This window comes from Physeter macrocephalus, chromosome 11 (genome assembly GCF_002837175.3).
Source record: "Physeter macrocephalus isolate SW-GA chromosome 11, ASM283717v5, whole genome shotgun sequence".
NCBI classification, from domain to species: domain Eukaryota; kingdom Metazoa; phylum Chordata; class Mammalia; order Artiodactyla; family Physeteridae; genus Physeter; species Physeter macrocephalus.
The window spans coordinates 10436106-10455813 of NC_041224.1; the positions used below are offsets into that span (position 1 = coordinate 10436106).

The window sequence follows — 19708 nt, forward strand, 5'->3', positions numbered from 1 at the left end:
CAGGCTCCGGACGCGCAGGCTCAGCGGCCACGGCTCACGGGCCCAGCCGCTCCGCGGCACGTGGGATCCTCCCGGACCGGGGCACGAACCCGCGTCCCCTGCATCGGCAGGCGGACTCTCAACCACTGCGCCACCAGGGAAGCCCCTAAAATGTCCTTTTTTAAAAAAGAAATTCTGTTCAGATCTGCTTTTGTTTTCCTTTTTGGGAAAGCAGTTTCCCTCAGTTGGCAACTTCTCCAGCTTATACTAAACTGGCAGATCACTGAGCAGTTCTTGGAATGTGAGGCCGGGAGGGACCTTTATTAAAGAGATTCTCTTTGTTAAATGGGACAGTTGACTCATTTGAGACTGTTTCTTAGAGATTATAATCAAATCACTTTTTAGAAAAGTTAATTTAATTCTGTAGGTAGATATACAGGTGAAAACATCCCAAGTCCATTATTCATTTGTAATTGTATCGTTATTGTTTTTGAAAGGGTTGACTTGGAAAGCTGTTAAGGTAACTGCAGTAGGGAAATTCTCTGGTGGTCCAGTGGTTAGGACTCAGTGCTCTCACTGCTGAGGGCCTGGGTTCAATCCTTGGTCAAGGAGCTAAGATCCCGCAAGCCGTGCAGTGTGGCCAAAAAAAAAAAAAAAAAAAGGTGAAAAACAGCAACAACAAAATAAATGCGGCAGATAGGGAATTGTGAATTTCACTGAGCAACTGCTGTTGAAATGGACACCACATCCATTCCATGAAGAGTCATGTGACGTGATTATATGCCAGGCATTGTGAGATAAGTTTGCTCACGGAGCTGTAAGTGGATGAAACTGACAACATGACAAAGCCAATAAACATGAACGACACAGAAAAGTAGAGCAGAAGAGGGTATGAGTGATGTTACTCTGGGGTTCAGAAGGGCTTACTGGATGGATGGCTGAGCTGGGTTTCAGAGGAACAGCACGAAAGCATATGCTTCCCATGGGGTGGGAGACTGGCCACCGGGGAGAAGGGGGTAAGGAGGGGCGGGAGCTGCCTGCTGTATGCCCAGCAGTTCAGTCGTTCCTCCGTGGAGCTCAGTGAGTGAGACAGCAGCGGGGGCTCCCGACCAGGACCGTAAGCGACGTTGCTCTGCCAGCAAACGTGGGAACTGGCAGAAAGGAGGCGCCTCCTTCCTAGCACTGCCCAGCTTCTTCTCAATGCAATCAGTGCCCCTTGGAATAGCCAGTATTTTCTAATGATTCTTTGACCATCTGAAGTGAAAGGTCATTTGTGCCATAGCCTAGCCATATACATAATTTCAATTTATAATTATGCTAAATACAATGAAAAGGAGAAATAAAAGGAAAGCCTGTAGAATAGTGTGTATTTCAACATGTAAATGCTCTGATACAGCTATGCTAAGTCACTAGATAAAGTAGTCAGATTCTTCTAATATGTGGACCTGTGGCAATGCACAGGCATACATTTGAAGTGATATGGGGTGGCTCTGTTTGCAGCTTAAATGCCAATAGCAGCGTCCATCCACAATATGAATTTCCAGGATGGTGAAAGACTCAAATCGAATGGCTCTAAACAGAACAAACTACAACTTATGCAATAATTGCCTCCTTGGAAATTTGGTACATATTAAAACTGTGCAAAATATTTTTGTGTTTATATACAGAATGGGCTTAGGTCCTGGGATAAAGAATTTTAAACAGTTTTATTACACACATGTCTGGTGGGACATTCATAGGTATGTAGGACCTAGAACAAACCTTCACTTTGCAGACGCGTCCTGAATTTTGATGGGATTCCACAGCGTGGCTTCTAAATGCTAAACGCCAGCTATAGCCTCAAACTATTGTGATGAGCCCAAAACACCACGCTTGTGCAAAACACTCCCTAGGGGCTGGTACTGTTCCCATGGAAAACCTCTATCTTAACCCACTGGGCTTAGCCATTCAGTCTGTGATCAGCCGTGGGAGGAGGGGCTGTCCATCTCTGGGGAGGGGTCAGCAGTTATGGAGGCGTCAGATCCCTATCCTTATGAGGTAGTACCTACTGTTCATTCATTCCATAAATGTTAATTTGAGCATCTACTATATGCCAGACACTGGAAAAGAGCATTGAGATTACATAATAATCGTATTAATAATATTAATGATTTCATAGGATGATACTACTTTTTATTGTTATATAAAAATTCCTGCAGTTAGAGGTGATTCTCGTCATTGCTCCTTAGTGGATCTTCCTGAGATCACTGGCACCAATAAAACATTTTCCCCAAAAGTTTCTGTAAAGGATCAGAGTTCAACCCCAAACCTAAAAAATCACTCTCTACTCTCGTTCTCATCCCAAATTATGCCCGGCCTGTTGTCCAGCGGACCCTGTCAGAAGTCCCACAGTACAATCAAAAATTCATGAAGACGCTCTGAGATGCAATGTAGAGATGCTTCAAATAAGACTATCAAAATTCTCCCGTTATCACATTCCCAGGGAAATGTTAAACGATGAAGTCCTAAGGAAACTAATGTCTAAAATTATGGAGTTAAATTTTTTTTAATTAATTAATTTATTTTTGGCTGTGTTGGGTCTTCCTTTCTGTGCGAGGGCTTTCTCTAGTTGTGGCGAGCGGGGGCCACTCTTCATCGCGGTGCGTGGGCCTCTCACTGCTGTGGCCTCTCCCGTTGCGGAGCACAGGCTCCGGACGCGCAGGCTCAGCGGTCGTGGCTCACGGGCCCAGCCGCTCCGCGGCATGTGGGATCCTCCCGGACCGGGGCACGAACCCGCGTCCCCTGCACTGGCGGGCAGATTCTCAACCACTGCGCCATCAGGGAAGCCCTGGAGTTAAATTTAAAAAGAATTAAAGCCCAATATCAAAGCCTATTGCCTTCATGCATTAAAAGTTCATAGAAATTAAAATCCCAAAATGTCCTTCCCTACTTTCTGTAGCTGCTCCAGTCGATGGCTGAGCAAAGGGCAGGGTCTGGCAGAAGGTGTAGTCAGAGGCTCTCTTCCACTAGGTTATTTGTGCAGTTCCTTCTGGGCCTTAACTAGATTCTAATGTGTGCCACTGTTAAAGAGGTTTAAAGGCCGAGCAGACACAAAATTCCTCTCAGCACTTATCTGCATCCACAAGACTTAAGACTTAGGACATAATTCAAGCCCCAGGCCCAAAGCCGTCACGGCAGCAGTGTGTGCTCCCGGAAGGCGCCACGCAGCTGCCGGTGCCGGTGCCGGTCCTGGCGCCCTTTCCCTCCTAGTGCGCGTAGGATTCCGCGTCGGCAGCGTCGCTTAGGGATCCTCCTGCCACCCTCTGTAAAGCCAGCCCGTGCAAGTTCATGGTGGAGGCGTCAGGGATGGGAGAGCAGGGGGAGAAAATCCTGGCCTCGGTTACACAGGAGGCCAGAAGCCTCCATCAGCTGTCCTATTTCAGCTCCATTAGGAGAAACTTCATGGTATCAGTGAGTGAACTAATGCACATGCCAGCTCGAGGCCGGGCATGCAGGAAATGTCCTTCTATCGTACTGACCAGGCATCTATTTAAAAGCCAAATCAGATCTTACAGCTCACGTAAGAGAAGATACAAAGTCCTTCGCATGAAGTGTGGGAAACGTCAGTCTTGTCGCAGCGAACTTCCCCAATTCCGCCTCTATTCTCTCACCTGCTCTCCAGGTTGGTCACGGTGTGGGCAGGCGCTGACACACGCCAGGCCGCTTTTATTTCCGTGGCCTTCCATACCTTGTCCATCAGGGCGGGATGCCCTTCCTCTCGTCTAGGTCTGGAAGGCCTCTGCTTCCTTTCAAATACCAGTTCAAATGTCCGCGTGAGGTTTGTCCTGGCTCCATCATCTGGGTTACGCTGATACGTTGAATTCTTCTCCTGTAGCACTTACGCTTCTCTATTTTATGTATAATTCACACACACATATATTTAATTTATGAATATCTCCCTCTCATTACTTGTGAGTCAAATTAGTGTCTGGAAAGTGCTTTACGCATCCCCGTATACACAGAGCCTTGCTTGGAGGCCTGGCACACGGTACGTAGGATAAAAATACTTGCCAATATAACGTGATTATAGAGGTAGCGATGGTTATAATAATATTTTAACTTGTTTACCAGAAAAGGCACATTACCTAAAACTTGGCAAATCTGCTCTTCTATAAAATGAGGGGATTAGATCACTCAACTCTCTTTTGGCTTTAGTTTTACTAAAATCGTTTAAGCAGGAGAAACAGTGCCATCTAGTGGTAAATTTATTTTGTGTTTATTTTGACTTGACTGTTTTTAACCTTTTCTATTTTATGTATTCCCAGCATTTTAAAATAATGTCATCGGTAATGGCTATGCTGAGGTTTATAACACACCATGGTTCTGTTATAAATTCAATATTTGGATAGACACACAGATACTTGTTTTACAATGCAATAGAGATTACTCAGGTGGAGAACACATTTTTTAGTTTGTTTGTTTTGAAAATTTGATGTTAGAGTTTTGTTTTTTTTTAAAAGGTCAAGTCTTTATTTACTTATTTATTTATTTACTTATCTATTTATGGCTGCGTTGGGTCGTCGTTGCTGCGCGCGGGCTTTCTCTAGCTGCAGTGAGCAGAGGCTACTCTTCGTTGCGGTGCACGGGCTTCTCATTGCGGTGGCTTCTCTTGTTGCGGAGCGTGGGCTCTAGGCGTGCAGGCTCAGTAGTTGCGGCTCGCGGGCTCTAGAGCGCCGGCTCAGTAGTTGTGGCGCACGGGCTTAGCTGCTCCGCGGCGTGTGGGATCTTCCCAGATCGGGGCTCGAACCCGTGTCCCCTGCATGGGCAGGCAGATCCTTAACCAATGCACCACTAGGGAAGTCCCAACACTTTGTTTTCTAGTAATGTGTTTGAGAGAAATCCAAGCACTCGCTACTCCCACGGACATTTGCTGAAGGCTCTTGTGCCTGGGAATGGCTCTGGGTGCTGGCGACACACAGTGAGTAATCAGGTCCCCTGCCCGTGGGAATTACGTGCGTGATGGGTGAGAGACCAGAAGAAGTAAATAGGCAATAAGCAATAAATAAGGTACGTCTGAACCATCGTAGGAAAAAAGAACAGGGAGATGTTGGGGAAGTGCCCATTGGATGGGGTTGGGCTCTCTGAGGAGGAGGTGTCTGAGCTGAGACCCCAGGATGAGGAGTGGGCTGTCCAGGGGCTGAGCAGAGAGCTCCTGGCAGGATGAGCAGCTCAGAGAGACTTGCCTGGGGGAGTTCCAGGAATCTGGGGAGGGGGCGACGGCCAAGAGCGGCCAGGCCAGACCAGAGAGGGGCTTGTAGACCACGGTAAAGAGGGTGGATTTTTACTTCAGAGGCAGTGGGGATCCATGGGGATATTGTAGGCCAAGCAGGAGCACATTCTACTCTAAGCTTGCAGATGTTCGGGCAGCTCGGTGGAGAATGCTGTGTGGAGCCAGAGCTGTCAGAAAATGTTACAGCAATACAGGTGAAGGACCACGGTGGGAGCAGTGGAGGTGGAGCCCTCGGGATAGATGTTGAAGGTGGAGCAAAGCAGATGCGGGGTCGGGAAGAGACAGGGAGGAATCGGGGTGGCTGAGGTGTTAGGCTTGAGCCCTTTGCTGACATAAACACGACGTGGGGAGAGCAGGCTTGGGAGGCTGGTAGCGGGAGAGAGGAATCAAGGCGCTTTTTCATTCCTTCGATATTTATTGAGTGCCTTCTGTGCGCCACTCTTCTGAAAACTGGGGACCTAGCAGTGAACAGAACGGGCAGCAGCCTGTGCTTTCATGGAACTTGCATTCTCCTCAGAGGGGAAGACGATAAATTAAATCATGTATGACTATATACGTACGCATGATGTGGAAGGTAATACGTGCTCTGGAGAAAAAGTGAAGCTGGAAAGGAGAAAGGGAATATTGGGAGAGCTTGCATGTTAAATAGGGCTGTTCAGGGAAGGCTTCAGTGAGTTAGTGGTATTTGAGTAAAGGCCTAAAGCAACAGAGGGGAATGAAACCACGCGGATAAATAGGAGGGCGTTCCAGGCAAAGGGAATTGCAGACGCAACAGCCGGATGCAGGAGTGCCGGATCGCTCAGGGAGCAGAGCACAGAGAGTGGCAGTGAGAGGTCAGACCATCCGAAAGGCCGGGAATGAGGGTGGGCGCAGAGGCTATCAGGCCTCCCAGGCCCTCGTAACGGCTTTGAGTGGATGAGAAGGAGTTAGGAGGGTTCTCGGCAGAGCAGTGGCCTGGCCTGACTTACATTTAAGCTGTATCTTCTGGCTGATGTGCTGAAGACAGATTCTAGAGGGTCGAGAGCAGGATCGGGGGACCCGTGGGGAGGCTGCAATGAGAATCAGGCGAGATCATGATGGTTTGGAGCAGTGCGGCAGGGAGGGCGGAGGTGGAGGTGGCGGTGGGTTTGCTGGCTCTAATGGCACATCATTTTTTCAATCGAATTTTACTTTCCAATGAGAAAAAAAACTTTAGGCAATATACCAGGTTTTTACTAAAAATCATTATAGTATAATTGATTCAATAGCAATTCTGTTCCTAAATTAAAGCTAGCTTTAAGAACATTAGTGTAGGGACTTCCCTGGTGGCGCAGTGGTTAAGACTCGGCGCTCCCAATGCAGGGGGCCTGGGTTCAGTCCCTGGTCAGGGAACTAGGTCCCACATGCATGACGCAACTAAGAGTTCACATGCCGCGACTAAGGAGCACACGTGCCGCAACTACAGAAGCCAGCGAGCCGCAACTAAGGAGCCCTCGAGCTGCAGTTAAGACCCGGTGCCACCAAATAAATAAATAAAGATAAATATTTCTTTAAAAAGAGAACATTAGTGTAAGATTCTTAACCATGACCTGTCGTAACTTCATGTCCGTTTTAGTGTAAAATATGCAGCTTCTTTGTGAATAATGGATATTTAATGAGCTGTTTTTCTTTTCAGTTATATGATGGGGACAGTGAAAATGCCAACTTGGCTGGAACATTTTGTGGTTCCACCGTACCTGCTCCATTTATTTCTTCTGGAAACTTCCTTACAGTTCAATTTGTCAGTGACTTAACTTTAGAAAGAGAAGGATTTAATGCTACGTATACCATCGTGGACAGTGAGTAAACGGAGACATTTTTACATAGTATGAAACACATGTGTATTTATGCACTGAAAAGAATGCCATGCTTATATCTCTGCTCCCTGTTAATGACTGTGCTCCCTATTAATGACTGTCTGAGTTCAATGTCAGTGACGTTAATTACTCTGTGTTTAATCCACGGTACAAATTTGGTACAATTCTTAGTCAAGAACATAGACTGTAAATCCTTCAGAGAATGATGTAAATATAGCTCCTTTGGGCTGGAAGAGTAAGGAAAGGAGAATTTTAAATATGTGTGATGAGTTACAAGTAAAATGTCTTATAAGTTGTTTCTTTCTTTCCATCTCAGTGCCTTGTGGTGGAACATATAATGCAACTTGGACCCCACAAAGTATTTCGTCACCCAATTCATCAGACCCAGCTGTCCCATTTTCCATCTGTACCTGGGTCATTGAAGCTCCTCTACATCAGCAGGTCATGATTACTGTGTGGGCACTTGAGCTGCACTCACAAGACTATGACCAGAACTATTTAGAGTTTCAGGACCCACCAGAGGTAACAATTATAGGATGAATGACAGTCGCACGTATGACCTTTTCACCAGTATTTGCAAAACACTTGAAGTAACGAGGGCATGACCAAATAAGTTCTCGAAGTTACTTCCAGCCTAATGTGGTTTTCAGCCATTTACAAAACCTTCTATGTATAGGCATTAAGAACCTGAACTTGGTCTGTAGGTCATGTGCCTAAGAAACGTCTGGGTGTCTTGGTAAAAGTGCCTGCCCTGGGCCCACCCTCAGAGACCAATTCCCCTACGTACGCCCATTAAGCTGAATTTCTGATGAACGTCTCTGGTGTTCTGACAGCTGTGCTCCATGGAGAAGCACTTCCATAGTCAGTGGGGTCTGTGTGTGGAGTGAATTGAAGGGAACAGTTAAGAAGGCATTCGGTCCCAGTCTAGTGGGACTGTATTCATGGTTAAAAACATAGAGCAAAGCTCTTTTGGTTTTAAAAAACAATGATGAGTCTGCATTGCCCATGGGGTTAGATGTTGAGGGGACTGTTGAGCATAAAAGTGTCACGTTGACAGAACGCCTGAAGATCTGGGCGCCATCATCATGTGAGTAGGTAGTCGCAGTATAGAGTGATCAGATTATTCCGGGAGCATGTGTAGACTGAGGATGGTGCCTAGCGGGGGGCTCTGGGAACACCCGGATTGAGGAGGAGCTCATACACTCCAGGTTTGCTAAGGGGCGGTGAGGGAGGGCCAGGAGCAGTGCTGGTTAGACTTACACAGCTCAGAACAATGGAGAAGCCCCAGCAGACCTGCGGTGAGCTCCTCCGACAGCCTGGGGGCGCTCTGAGCAACGGCACAGGCCTTGGCTAGGACGCGGAGTGAGGGGGAAGGTGTTATTTTCAGTAGGCAGGCGTCTGCCCCGTGGTTTCAGCAGAAACGTGGCCTCCCTACCTCCCACCCACCCCTCGAAGACTGCGAGACACCTGTAGATTCCGAGGCCAAGGTGAAGTCTTGTTGCAGAGTGCATTGAACTCTGTAACTGGTCTCCATGGCTGAATATTTGAGCCATATTTTTGTATGCAGTTTAATTTCTGCTGTGGCCTGTTCTCTTTTGATACTAAATCTACCGGCATTTGGCTGCCGTTTCATTTCAGAGTAATGGAAATCCAGGAATCCGGTTCTGCGGCAGAAATGCTTCAGCTGTACCCACATTTTATTCTTCCATGAGCACTGCAATCGTCACTTTTAAGTCGGAAGTTTTTAACATAAACTCTAGAGTGGGTTTTACCTATCAGATTGCAGGTGAGCTCTGGGATTTCACCTTCTGTTCAGAAAAACTGCCATTATTACAATTACAGCTAGAATTGACCCCCTTGAGTAAATTAAGGCTTGCTGACATAAACCACACCCTCATGAGGTAAGACTCTTTACTAGAAGCCAGGCCCAATTTAGCAAATTACTAAAGTTGACTTCTGAGGAGGTAAAGCGAATAAAATATTAATTAAAATGTCGAGAATGGCAGCATATTCTTCAAAGTTCATGTCGTCAATTAAAAAATATACCAGTTATTGTTATCAATTATTCACTTAACCATGTAGAAGAATCACTATATCTTAGAAAATTACTTTGGAAAAACCAAGGAGCCTTGAAAGAATTACTTGATTCTGTCACTGAGAAGTTTATTTCCAGACAACACTTTATGTAATGTTCATTTCAAGCTTGATTAAAACCAAAGCTGCCTTTGATTAAAACACACAAATGAAAACGCTCTGGGTATTTTTTTTTTTTTTTTTTGCGGTTCGCGGGCCTCTCACTGCCGTGGCCCCTCCCGCCGCGGAGCCCAGGCTCCGGACGCGCAGGCCCAACGGCCACGGCTCACGGGCCCAGCCGCTCCGCGGCACGTGGGATCCTACCGGACCGGGGCTCGAACCCGCGTCCCCTGCATCGGCAGGCGGACTCCCAACCACTGCGCCACCAGGGAGGCCCTCTGGGTATTTTTTTTACCAAAAATGGTCAAGAACTGTAAGTTGCCAGTTCTATCAGAACAAATAATTCATCAAAGGATTTGAAGAAACATCCTCACGTACAACTGTCTTGGAGGTAGAGCCTTTATGCCCAAGGAGTCTAAATGTCAGCCAGCTCCAGCTCCATGCCATCAGGAAAGCATGGAGAATGCTGGAATGTTTGTCCTCCCAGGAGAGGGCGCACATTTGCTCATTTACTGTCTCACACGGGGGTGTTTCGTGTGAAGACGCCGCCCTGTGTTTGCTCAGCGTGCCGTTCGCTTTAAGTCTCGGGATCGCAGTCATCTCAAAGGAAAATGAAGGGGCTAGGTTAGCTTTTTTTTCCTGAAGTTTGGTCCCATTTAAGAAGCTCTGAGTTATTCCTGTCAAGCTGAAGGAGTTTTGTTATCCTGGAAAGCTCCCCCTGTAAAATTCAGCGAAGTCCTTTGTTAATGACTTTAAGGTACTGCGCGGCACACGTTAATTACGACTATTGTCTTTCCTCTGAGATTGCAACCGAGCATATAAGAGGGACTTTGGCCTCCTGAGGAGCCCCGGCTGGCCGGGTGGCTATCCCAGTAACGCGGACTGCACAACTGTACTCACAGCTGCTCGCACCCACACCATCTCCCTCTTCTTTCACTCATTTGGCATCGAGGACTCAAGTGACTGCACATGTGATTTCTTGGAGGTAACATACATTTGAATATCATGTAAATAAATTATTTAAAAGATAATGGATCCCTTAAGAGTTTTCTCGTTTTTCTCTGCTTCTGCTAATCATATTCCTTCCTCATTTCATTAAATTATTCATTATCCTTTCATTGCCTAACTACTTAGGCGATTGCCAGCCGTCTCCTGGGTCCAGACCCCAGAAACCCAGGAGGGAACGAGGCATAGCCAGGGTCCCCGGAGGCTCACAGTCTGTGGGACGGACAGACAGGAAGTCGTCCACTGCTGCCGCCTCTCCGAGCCGGCCGGTTAGGGGCCCCTGATCGGTCTGGGCACAGAGAAGTGTGCGTGAAGGAGCCAACGTGTGGGCTGAGACCGGAAGTGAGGGAGGGCCCCTGATCGGTCTGGGCACAGAGAAGTGTGCGTGAAGGAGCCAACGTGTGGGCTGAGACCGGAAGTGAGGGAGGGCCGAGTGCCAAGTGCTAATTCCGGAGACGCGTGAGCGCTCTGGCTTGAAGTGTGCCTGGCGAAGAGGCAGAAAGGAAACCACGCGAGCGCAGAGAGTCGGGCCGGTTTCCCCGGTGGCCACAGTAAGTCTGGGGCGTCTTCAGCACTCTCCAAGGAGGGTCCTTCCTTGACCGCGTGTTGGGTCCAGGAAGGTGGAGTGCTCTGTCCCTTCCTCCTCATCTGGAAGAAGAAGCACCTTCGCTGTTTGCCTGTCCCCCGCCCCCGCCCCCCCCAGAGAGAACCCTCCTGTGTCTGGAACTCAGTGCCCATGCTTTGCCATGAAAACCCTCCAGCTCCCTCCAGCGTCCTTTGCAGACTCTGTGGGAAATGTACTCATTCGTAGGAAATAAACTGAGGTGCCACGTAAGGCTTGTAGGTACCAAGATGCCGAACCCCTCCGAACTGAAGTCACGTCGAAACCTTAACCCAAGACACCCGAAGCCGGCCTTGTTTCGCGTACGTGCGAATCTTCCGTAAGGTTTCCAAGCAGTTGTTTTCTCCTTTACGCCTGTTACGGAGTTTTGTTATCCTGGAAAGCTGCCCCTGTAAAATTCATCGAAGTCCTTTGTTAATGACGATTTGCAGCCTCTAGTGCGGGAAGTACTCAGAGGAAGCGCAAGCCTTTTCATGGGGAACGGCAGCCACGGTAGGGGACTGCGGGGGACACGGATGTAGCAGAGGGGAGGCAGGGAGAGACGGGAGTGCCTGCGTCAATCGGGTCGTTAGACGCAGAGCCGCAACCTCACGCACCGCGGAGTCGGAACGGTTCCTGGAGCATAAAGCGGACGCGAGGGCCGGAGCGGGACGCAGAAGGAGGGAGCGTCGTCCCGACAGCCCGCGGCCACGGCGCAGCTGCTTGTGGTTCACGTCAAGGCTGCCCCTTGCCCCTGGATGCTGGGGGGCAAGGGCTGCCTCTCCAGCCCCGGGGGCGGGGACGACGGGCCCCTCCCCGCGGCGGCCCTTCCTTGTCTCATAGCAACGGGTCTGAAACTTCCTGTGCGACAAGCGAAGACAGGAAACTGCGACTCAGGCCTGTAGAGCGCTGCTGTGTCTGGTTTTCGGCGGGAAGGCTCTGGCACGGCTTCCGGCAGCCGCAGCATTCCGTTCACGGCCACGGTGATGGGAACGGAAATGTCTCACGCGTCGTACCACGCGGACACCAAGCTCTGGACCCCGCCGGGAATTTGCATTTGCCTTCACGTCCCCTTTCAGAGCCACCTGAAGTCCCAGAGACGCACCCTGCTCTCCGCGTCCCATTCGTCCTGCGCAGAGAGAAATGAAAAGGGCAAGTCATCAGCACATCTCGCGTCTCCTCTCAGAGCATCAGCTTTCTGAAGAGGACCGGAGGAAAAAGACCCAAAGCCAAGACTGTAGCGGGGCAGGTGGGCATTCTTGAACGTGGCAGCCCCCCTGCCTGCCGACAGCTAACTAACCGGCTGCGCCATCCATGGCAAGGCTACTTTGTTTAAACGCTTAGCAGAATAACCCGAAAAGCACCAGGAAGGCACTTTTCTCTCCCACTGGCTACTCCGTAGACCGAAAAGGAAGCTCTCCAGGGAAGTCCCCGGCCGTCCCATGGTGAGGACTCTGCACTTTCACTGCCAGGGCCTGGGTTCGATCCCCGATGGGGGAACGGAGATCCCACAAGCTGCGGGGCACGGCCGAAAAGAAGGAGGGCTCTCTCCAGGTCAGCACACCCAACAAGACTACCCACCGCACCTCTGGAGACACCGGGTGACTTAAGGCAACTGGCAAGTAAGCGCATGCTAAACTATGGGACTCAAAAGGGACTCTGGAGGGACTTCCAAGATCTCAAAGACGTGTGTCAACAGAGGGTCGGCCTCCAGCCCGCCCCGCCCGCGTCGCGTGGCGGCAGTGCCGCACCGGAGCCCTCCTGCGAGTGGGGCCCTTTGGGGACGGGCAGCAGCCGGGCGTGCGGACAAGCCGTGGTTGAGTTCGCGGTGCGCGCGCCTGCACTCACACGCCCACACGTTTCCCGTGTGCACACGCGTCGACGCCTTGCCGTGAATTCTTAAAAATCTATTCGGCTTCGCCAAGTGTTCTTAAAATAAATCTAGGAGTCAGAAATGTTAAAGACTGTTGGAATTATGGCCTTTTCCCATGCGGAAATTCCTTTCGTTGTGAACTTTGTCATACTTTGTACGTTGTTTTTTCATGGCCCCTTTATAGCCGAGCAATTTTCAAGGGGAGATACAAACATAAATGCGGTGTGATGACTAAAGTATAACAGGGTTGCCTGGAAACAAAGCGGATCATATTTTTCTCCCCCGACCCATCTTTTTAAAATTCACTTTAACTACATTCTTCAGAATGTCTCCCCAAGAAGGAAGATACACCTAGTGTGTTATACGCCAGTCAACTGGCTGGTTATAGAAACATGCTGTCGTGTTTTAATTACTGGAGACTAACAGATATTTCTGAATCCAACTGTAAATGGGTTTCGATCTGCAAATTGGTTTCTCTCCTTCGCAAGTGAAGGTGACTTCTGTGTGTATTAACCCTCCATTTAGTACATAAAAAGACGAAGTTTTCCCCCAAAATGTTGTCATTCCCATTGTCTCACGTCTTAACGTATAGTGATGATATACCAGAGAAGAAGGTACAGTAGGTCTAAGCGTAATCATTAATGACTCGTTTCTAAAGGTACGAAATGGAAGCCAGAGCACTTCGCCGTCGCTGGGCGCGTTCTGTGGGACTCTGTTGCCGAACCCCATTTTCTCCCAAAGTCGTGAACTCTACCTACGATTTAAGAGTGATAGTGCAACTTCCGGTCGTGGGTATGAAATTATCTGGACCTCATCACCTTCTGGTAAGACCCTGGCGCTTCGTAAGGGAAAGTAATGCAGCTGAGAAAAACACACAGCGTCTAATGAAAGAAGACAGCTAAAGTGACCTTTTCCCCAATCTGTGTACTGGATTATTTTCCATTAAAAATAGAGATTTTTTTTAACACTGAAAGTATAGAGATTTAAAAATGCTACTTTTATTCATTATTTCTATATATTAAAGAATATATATTTACATGGAAAGCACAAATAAGGTACAAAGATTTTTAAATTCCTTTATAAATTCTGATTTTGTCATTATTTTTAACTTCTGGTTTGATCATCAAGATAGTCCTCTGAGGATTTTTTTTTTAAAAGTTTGCCAGAAAGCCAAGTTATGAACACATACTTGCGTATGTATAAGCAGCTGTGTTCCTTGGAGGCCGCGTTTCGTTTCTTGGCAGTCCTGGAGGTTAATGGCTTTTACAGGGCAGTAAGCGCCTTCCTGCATTTTTGGTTGGCTGTTTACCAATAAGTGAAGGAAATTTGTCATGTCAATGCACTTAACTCAAGAGAGAAGGAATATCTTTATGAAATGTCCCCCCAGATATCTAAAAACTTTCAAAATAAGAATGATAAAAAGGACTCATTTTAAATATACTAGAGGACTAGAAAAGGATTCTCTCAAGACAATTGTAGATAACGATTTCTTGGTACTGCCAAAAGTAAAAGATGATCTCTATGCCCTAATTTTACAGGCAAGGAAATTAAACACCAAACTGATGCGTTGCCTAAAACGCACAGCTAGATCGTGGCGGAGGCAGGACTAGACCTCCAGGGGTCGGAAACGCAGCCCAGCGCTGCTTAATTATGCTGCGCAGTTTCTTCCTACGCGCGCAGGGTATCTGGATGCCCGTGGCTGTCTGGTCTAAATAACGATAGCTTTCCTGTGCACATTAACGCATGGAACAAATTAGCACCAATACTTAAAAGAGCTTTGGCTTGTTAAGCATAGCGATCTTGGAACTGTCAGTTATCAGCCTGGTGATGTCACTTTGAGAATCATTACTGCCAAAACCTTAAATAACACACCTCTTTCTTTGGTTCTTCCCCGGAATTCCCCTTTTAATTTTACTGCACCCACATCCTCATCAGCTCACCCACTGCCTCTGGAGAGCTCCACACCATCCAAAGCACCCGAGATCAACCTCACTCTCTCCTGCAGTTACTTTCCCAAGTCCATTGTGCTCTCAACCCACTATTTTCAAAGCAAAGATCTGGAGGAGGCCCTTCCTAAGCCGTGAGAGGCGGGGAGGGATATTCGGTGGAGGTGGGAGGGGGGGAGGTAGTGAGGAACCGGGGGTACAGCCCGCAGGAGGGACAGGAAAAGGGCTCCTGCCTGCGCTTCTCTTGCAGCGGGCCTCAGCACCTTGAGAGAACAGTCTCGTTGCCTTAAGCGCACTAAAGCGCGCTGATGGCTTCTGCTTGGTTGACTGAAGCCTCGTGCACCTGTTTTCCTCGCAGACTGCGGCGGGACTCTTTACGCAGACAGCGGCTCGGTCACCAGCCCTGGCTATCCCGGCACTTACCCAAACAACACTCACTGCGAATGGACCATCATTGCTCCTGCGGGAAGACCTGTCACCGTCAGCTTCTACTTTATCAGCATTGACGATCCCGGAGAATGCGTCCAGAACTATCTCCTGCTTTACGACGGCCCGGATGCTAACTCTCCATCGTCTGGACCGTATTGCGGCGCAGTGAGTAAAACAAACTTTTAAAAACTCCCCATTGGTATTTTTAAATAATGAAAGGAGCTTAAAAAGGCACCTTTAAAGGCAGACTCATGCAGTTGGGGAGCACACGGTGCTTTTACAATTTCAGGTTTCTGACTTTCCTTTTTATTGGGGGAGCACGAGTGCCACCTAGTGGGCATTGAGTTAAATTAATAGTAATAGTTACCAAACTTGACTGCATCAGAATCACCTACGCGGTTGTTTAGCATCGCAGACTTCCAGTCCCCACTCAACCCACAGGATCCAAATTTCTGGGGGAGTATCTCTGGCATATGCTGTTTTTTCAAAGCCCCGTATGTGATTTAAACGCACCGCCCGGGGTTGACTATCCATGTTATTTCTGCATGAATAGAACAGTGTTCCCTCCGCGTCTGCAGGGGATTGGTTCTGTTGACCCCCCGTGGATACCAAATCCTCAATGCTTAAATCTCATACAAACTGGCCTAGGGACTTCCCTGGTGGCGCAGTGGTTAAGAATCCGCCTGCCAATGCAGGGGACCCGGGTTCGAGCCCTGGTCCGGGAAGATCCCACATGCCGCCGAGCAGCTAAGCCCGTGCGCCACAACTACTGAGGCTGCGCTCTAGAGCCCGCGAGCCGCAACTACTGAGCCCACGTGCCACAACTACTGAAGCCTGCACGCCTAGAGTCCGTGCTCGGCAACAAGAGAAGCCACCGCAGTGAGAAGCCCGCGCGCAGCGATGAAGAGTAGCCCCCGCTCCCCGCAACTAGAGAAAGCCCGCGTGTGGCAGTGAAGACCCAACACAGCCAAGAATAAAAATAAGTAAATTAAAAAAAACAAAACCTGGCCTAGTGCGGTGAATACAGTCAGTCCTCCGTATCTGCGGGTTCCGTATTCGCGGGTTGTGTATCTGCTGGATCCTGTGGTTGGTTGAATCCGCGATGTGGAACCTACCCTTACGGAGGGCTGACTGGATAGAAACTTTGGATGCCCGGCTCCATTTCATTCACTTTTTGCTGAAAATGGAGGGAATTCTTTGAAGAAATGCACAGGGATATTAACAATTAGCCTGGGGACGAACAGTTTGTCTTTGTAAATCTTGATGTACTAGCTCTTCCCTAAACATTAAGCTAGAACTCTGAGGTTGACTCAGTATTGCTTACATCTGCCCCCAGTGCCCTCCCATTTGTATGCGCAAGTAGCTGTTTACAGAGCTTTCGTGTAAGGGAAATGTGACTACCGATGAGAAGTTACCTGTTTCTTACCATTTTGTTCTTTACTCACTTGTGCTTTCTAATCAGACTGACAGAGAATTACATCTGCTGGAAATCGAGGGAGTTTTTAGAGTATAACGTACAGTTTGTAAAATCGATAAATGTTATTTTCAGAAATATCAAAAAATAGATACATTTTTCTAAAACCCTGAGAATCCTCCCATATAGTCTTCTAAACACTTTCGTTTGAATATGTTTGCCTATGCACAGATACTTTATATTGTTTTGTGGTGTGTTTTTGTCCACTGACTGATACATCATTAACATCTTACCATACCATTAGACAAACTGGTATATCGTATTTAATCATTGGGTTGTTTTCTGTTCTGGGTGCAGCCTAGTTTATTGAATGAAGCTCCTCTGGTTTATAGAAAACCCTTCAATAAACTCTCTGGTAGCTCTGTCCTTATACACAGAGCTAATTTTGGGGGGAGGAATTTGTGTCACCTGATCAGCAGATACTGTCTTGCAGTTGTTCACGGGGGCCCACGGAAAAGAGACCCCAGTAAATGCATCACATGCCAGATTTGGAAGCTGATTAAGTCTTAGACATTTAGTTGAAATTTGTAACAATTTCAGAGCGAGACATTTTCACAATACCATTACTTTATGTCTGTATGACTTTTTTTTTTTTTTTTTTTTTTGGTTTTCAGTGACTTTCAAACGTACAACCCCATTTGATCCCCTGGACTTTGCAGATAAGAGAAACTGAGGCACTGAGAGAACTTACTGCCATTGAAACCAATGTCACATTAAATTCAAGTCTATAACTAGATATGTCAATTTTTCTTAACTATCGGTGTTTACAATATTTTCCCAGTTTTAAATTTTCTTTTATAAATGTAGACATAGTTTCAAGTGCAATTGTTTTATTTTTTTAAAGATACCACTGACTTCTTTAGCATTTCCAGTCCAGTGAAGTCAGTTTATTTACAGAATGATGGTGGGAGCTACCCCTTAGACGTCTAATCATACGGTGATCGGAAGATGTTTTCTTTTATGATAATTGTCATTGTTCACGGGCATTGCCCTCAGTTACAGAATCTGAACATCTAGAAACATGAAAGAATGGCAGGAAAATTAGGAGACTCAAACGGGAGTTTAAAACTTCTGTTATCTGCTTGCACTAGTTTGTCAGCATAGAATACCAAGCAGAAATTTGGGAGCAGGTTGAAATGGAAGGAAAAAGTGCATGTGCACAGGAACGTACAATACTGTGTATCCCTTGATATCTCTCTAAGGAAAAATACCCCTCTTCTGCACTCACCTGAATAATTTACTGTCTCGGAAATCAGTCTGTTTTTGACGACTCTTGGGTAGGACCAAGGCAGGGGACCCGAGCAGAACAGAGGAGCATGTCCCCCGGCTGCAACCTTGACCCTGTGTGATGTGCTCTGTCTCCAGGACAATCCAACCTACCGTGCATGTTACTGACTTATTTGCTTCCTGCTTCGCCTCCTCCCGTTAGGGTGTAAGATTCGTGAGAACAGGGCTGTTTGCGTGTTTGGTTCATTTTTTATATTCCTAGTGCTAATAATAATACCCACAGCATGGAAATCTCTCAATCAATATTAAATGAATGATTTAGAAATGAGAGAAAACAGAGACCCATCTACCTCCCACCCCTTCTGCAGCCTCCACACACACCCTGTTCCCCCAAAAGATATGGAAATCAGCCCCCAAAGGAAAGTACAGATGTTAAGGGGGGAAAGTAGTATATTTTACTCATATGCTCGTTTTAGTTGCAGATATAAGTTGTGTGTCCCTTCAGAAAAATGAAAATTTCAGTAAGAACTTGAATTGGAAATTGAATTTTTAGTGATGGTTTTATTGAGACATAATTCACATACCATAGAAATCATCTACTTAAAGGGTAAGATTCACGAGTATTTAGTCAGTTCCCGGAGCTGTGTAGCTGCCGTCACCACAGTCGGCTTCAGAACCTTCTCGTTAGCCCAGGAGGAAACCCTGTGCCCACTTAGTCGCCCCCCCATTTCTCCTCGTCACCTCCACCAGACCCAGCAACGTTCTTTTGTAAAGTCTCTACATTAATTCTTAGCAAGGTTACTTCTAGAAATGTATGCAGGTTTACTGTCAACTCTACAAGGCTCCTTTATGTCATACTTCTTTACTACGCCTGACCTTCTGGGAAAATCTTCAAATCTGTGAAATATAGAATTTGTTACTTCTCTCTCTTTTTTGTTTTCTTTTTTCAATTTCAGGACACTGACATAGCTCCCTTTGTGGCCTCGGGAAAAATCTTCAAATCTGTGAAATATAGAATTTGTTACTTCTCTCCCTTTTTTGTTTTCTTTTTTCAATTTCAGGACACTGACATAGCTCCCTTTGTGGCCTCGTCACATCGTGTCTTCATAAAATTTCACGCGGAGTATGCAGCCCGGCCGTCAGCGATCCGGTTAACCTGGGCCAGCTAACCGCAGGAGGCCGGGTCTGCTCAGCACTTTGGCTTCTCTGCAGGGGCTGGACCCTCAGACCTCACGCTGGACGGGATTCTGCCATCCTGATACCTGTCCCCCCTGCCTGCGCCACTGAGAATAATCTGAGCTTCTTTGTTTTTCATCAAAGTACATGTGGAATCAATATTTGTATACATTTTTTGCATGTAGAATGTAGCTTCTTTAATCTAATATTTTGAGCTGAAATTTTCTAGACTCCCTTAAAGGGGTGGAAATGATTATGGCATATGTGCTGTACATTTTCAAAAGTTAATTAAATAGAAGTACCGTTTTCGCTGTGAATGTCAAATTGGGGATGATAAACTCTACTGAAATGTAAACAGTGATGCTGCATTATTTTTTTTTAACTCATTAAAATTTGTCTTTCACTGTGGGGTATGTGTAAAATTTCGAGTTGAATATTTCCATTTTAAAAAAGTATATGAGTCCTTCAGTATAGGAACTCCGGAGCCAAGCTGCCTGCGTTTGAATTTTTTAGCCTTTCTAGTTAACTTCCTTAACTCTCTGTGCTGCAGTTTCCCTATGTACCCCTGTTGTCTGTTCGCAGTTTAACAACACGAGATGCGAAGTTATACATAGTTAAGCAATGCTTTGACCACGTTTTCTGCTGCCTGTAACCAAGAGACGTTAGGTTAAATACGCAAAGTTACGTCTTACTAAGAACAT

General features: G+C 47.0%; 1 protein-coding gene across 1 annotated transcript in view; it reads left to right on the forward strand.

Moving 5' to 3' along the window:
* CUBN (cubilin) overlaps positions 1–19413 on the forward strand; it is a 272915-nt gene extending 253502 nt beyond the window's left edge. The window contains exons 61-67 of the mRNA XM_007118498.4: positions 6903–7065; positions 7400–7605; positions 8722–8869; positions 10080–10261; positions 13414–13579; positions 15060–15295; positions 18893–19413. Of these exons, the coding sequence (XP_007118560.2) occupies positions 6903–7065; positions 7400–7605; positions 8722–8869; positions 10080–10261; positions 13414–13579; positions 15060–15295; positions 18893–19000 (1209 nt within the window). The 3' untranslated portion in view covers positions 19001–19413. The remainder of the gene's footprint in view (positions 1–6902; positions 7066–7399; positions 7606–8721; positions 8870–10079; positions 10262–13413; positions 13580–15059; positions 15296–18892) is intronic.
* The last annotated feature ends 295 nt before the right edge of the window (positions 19414–19708 follow it).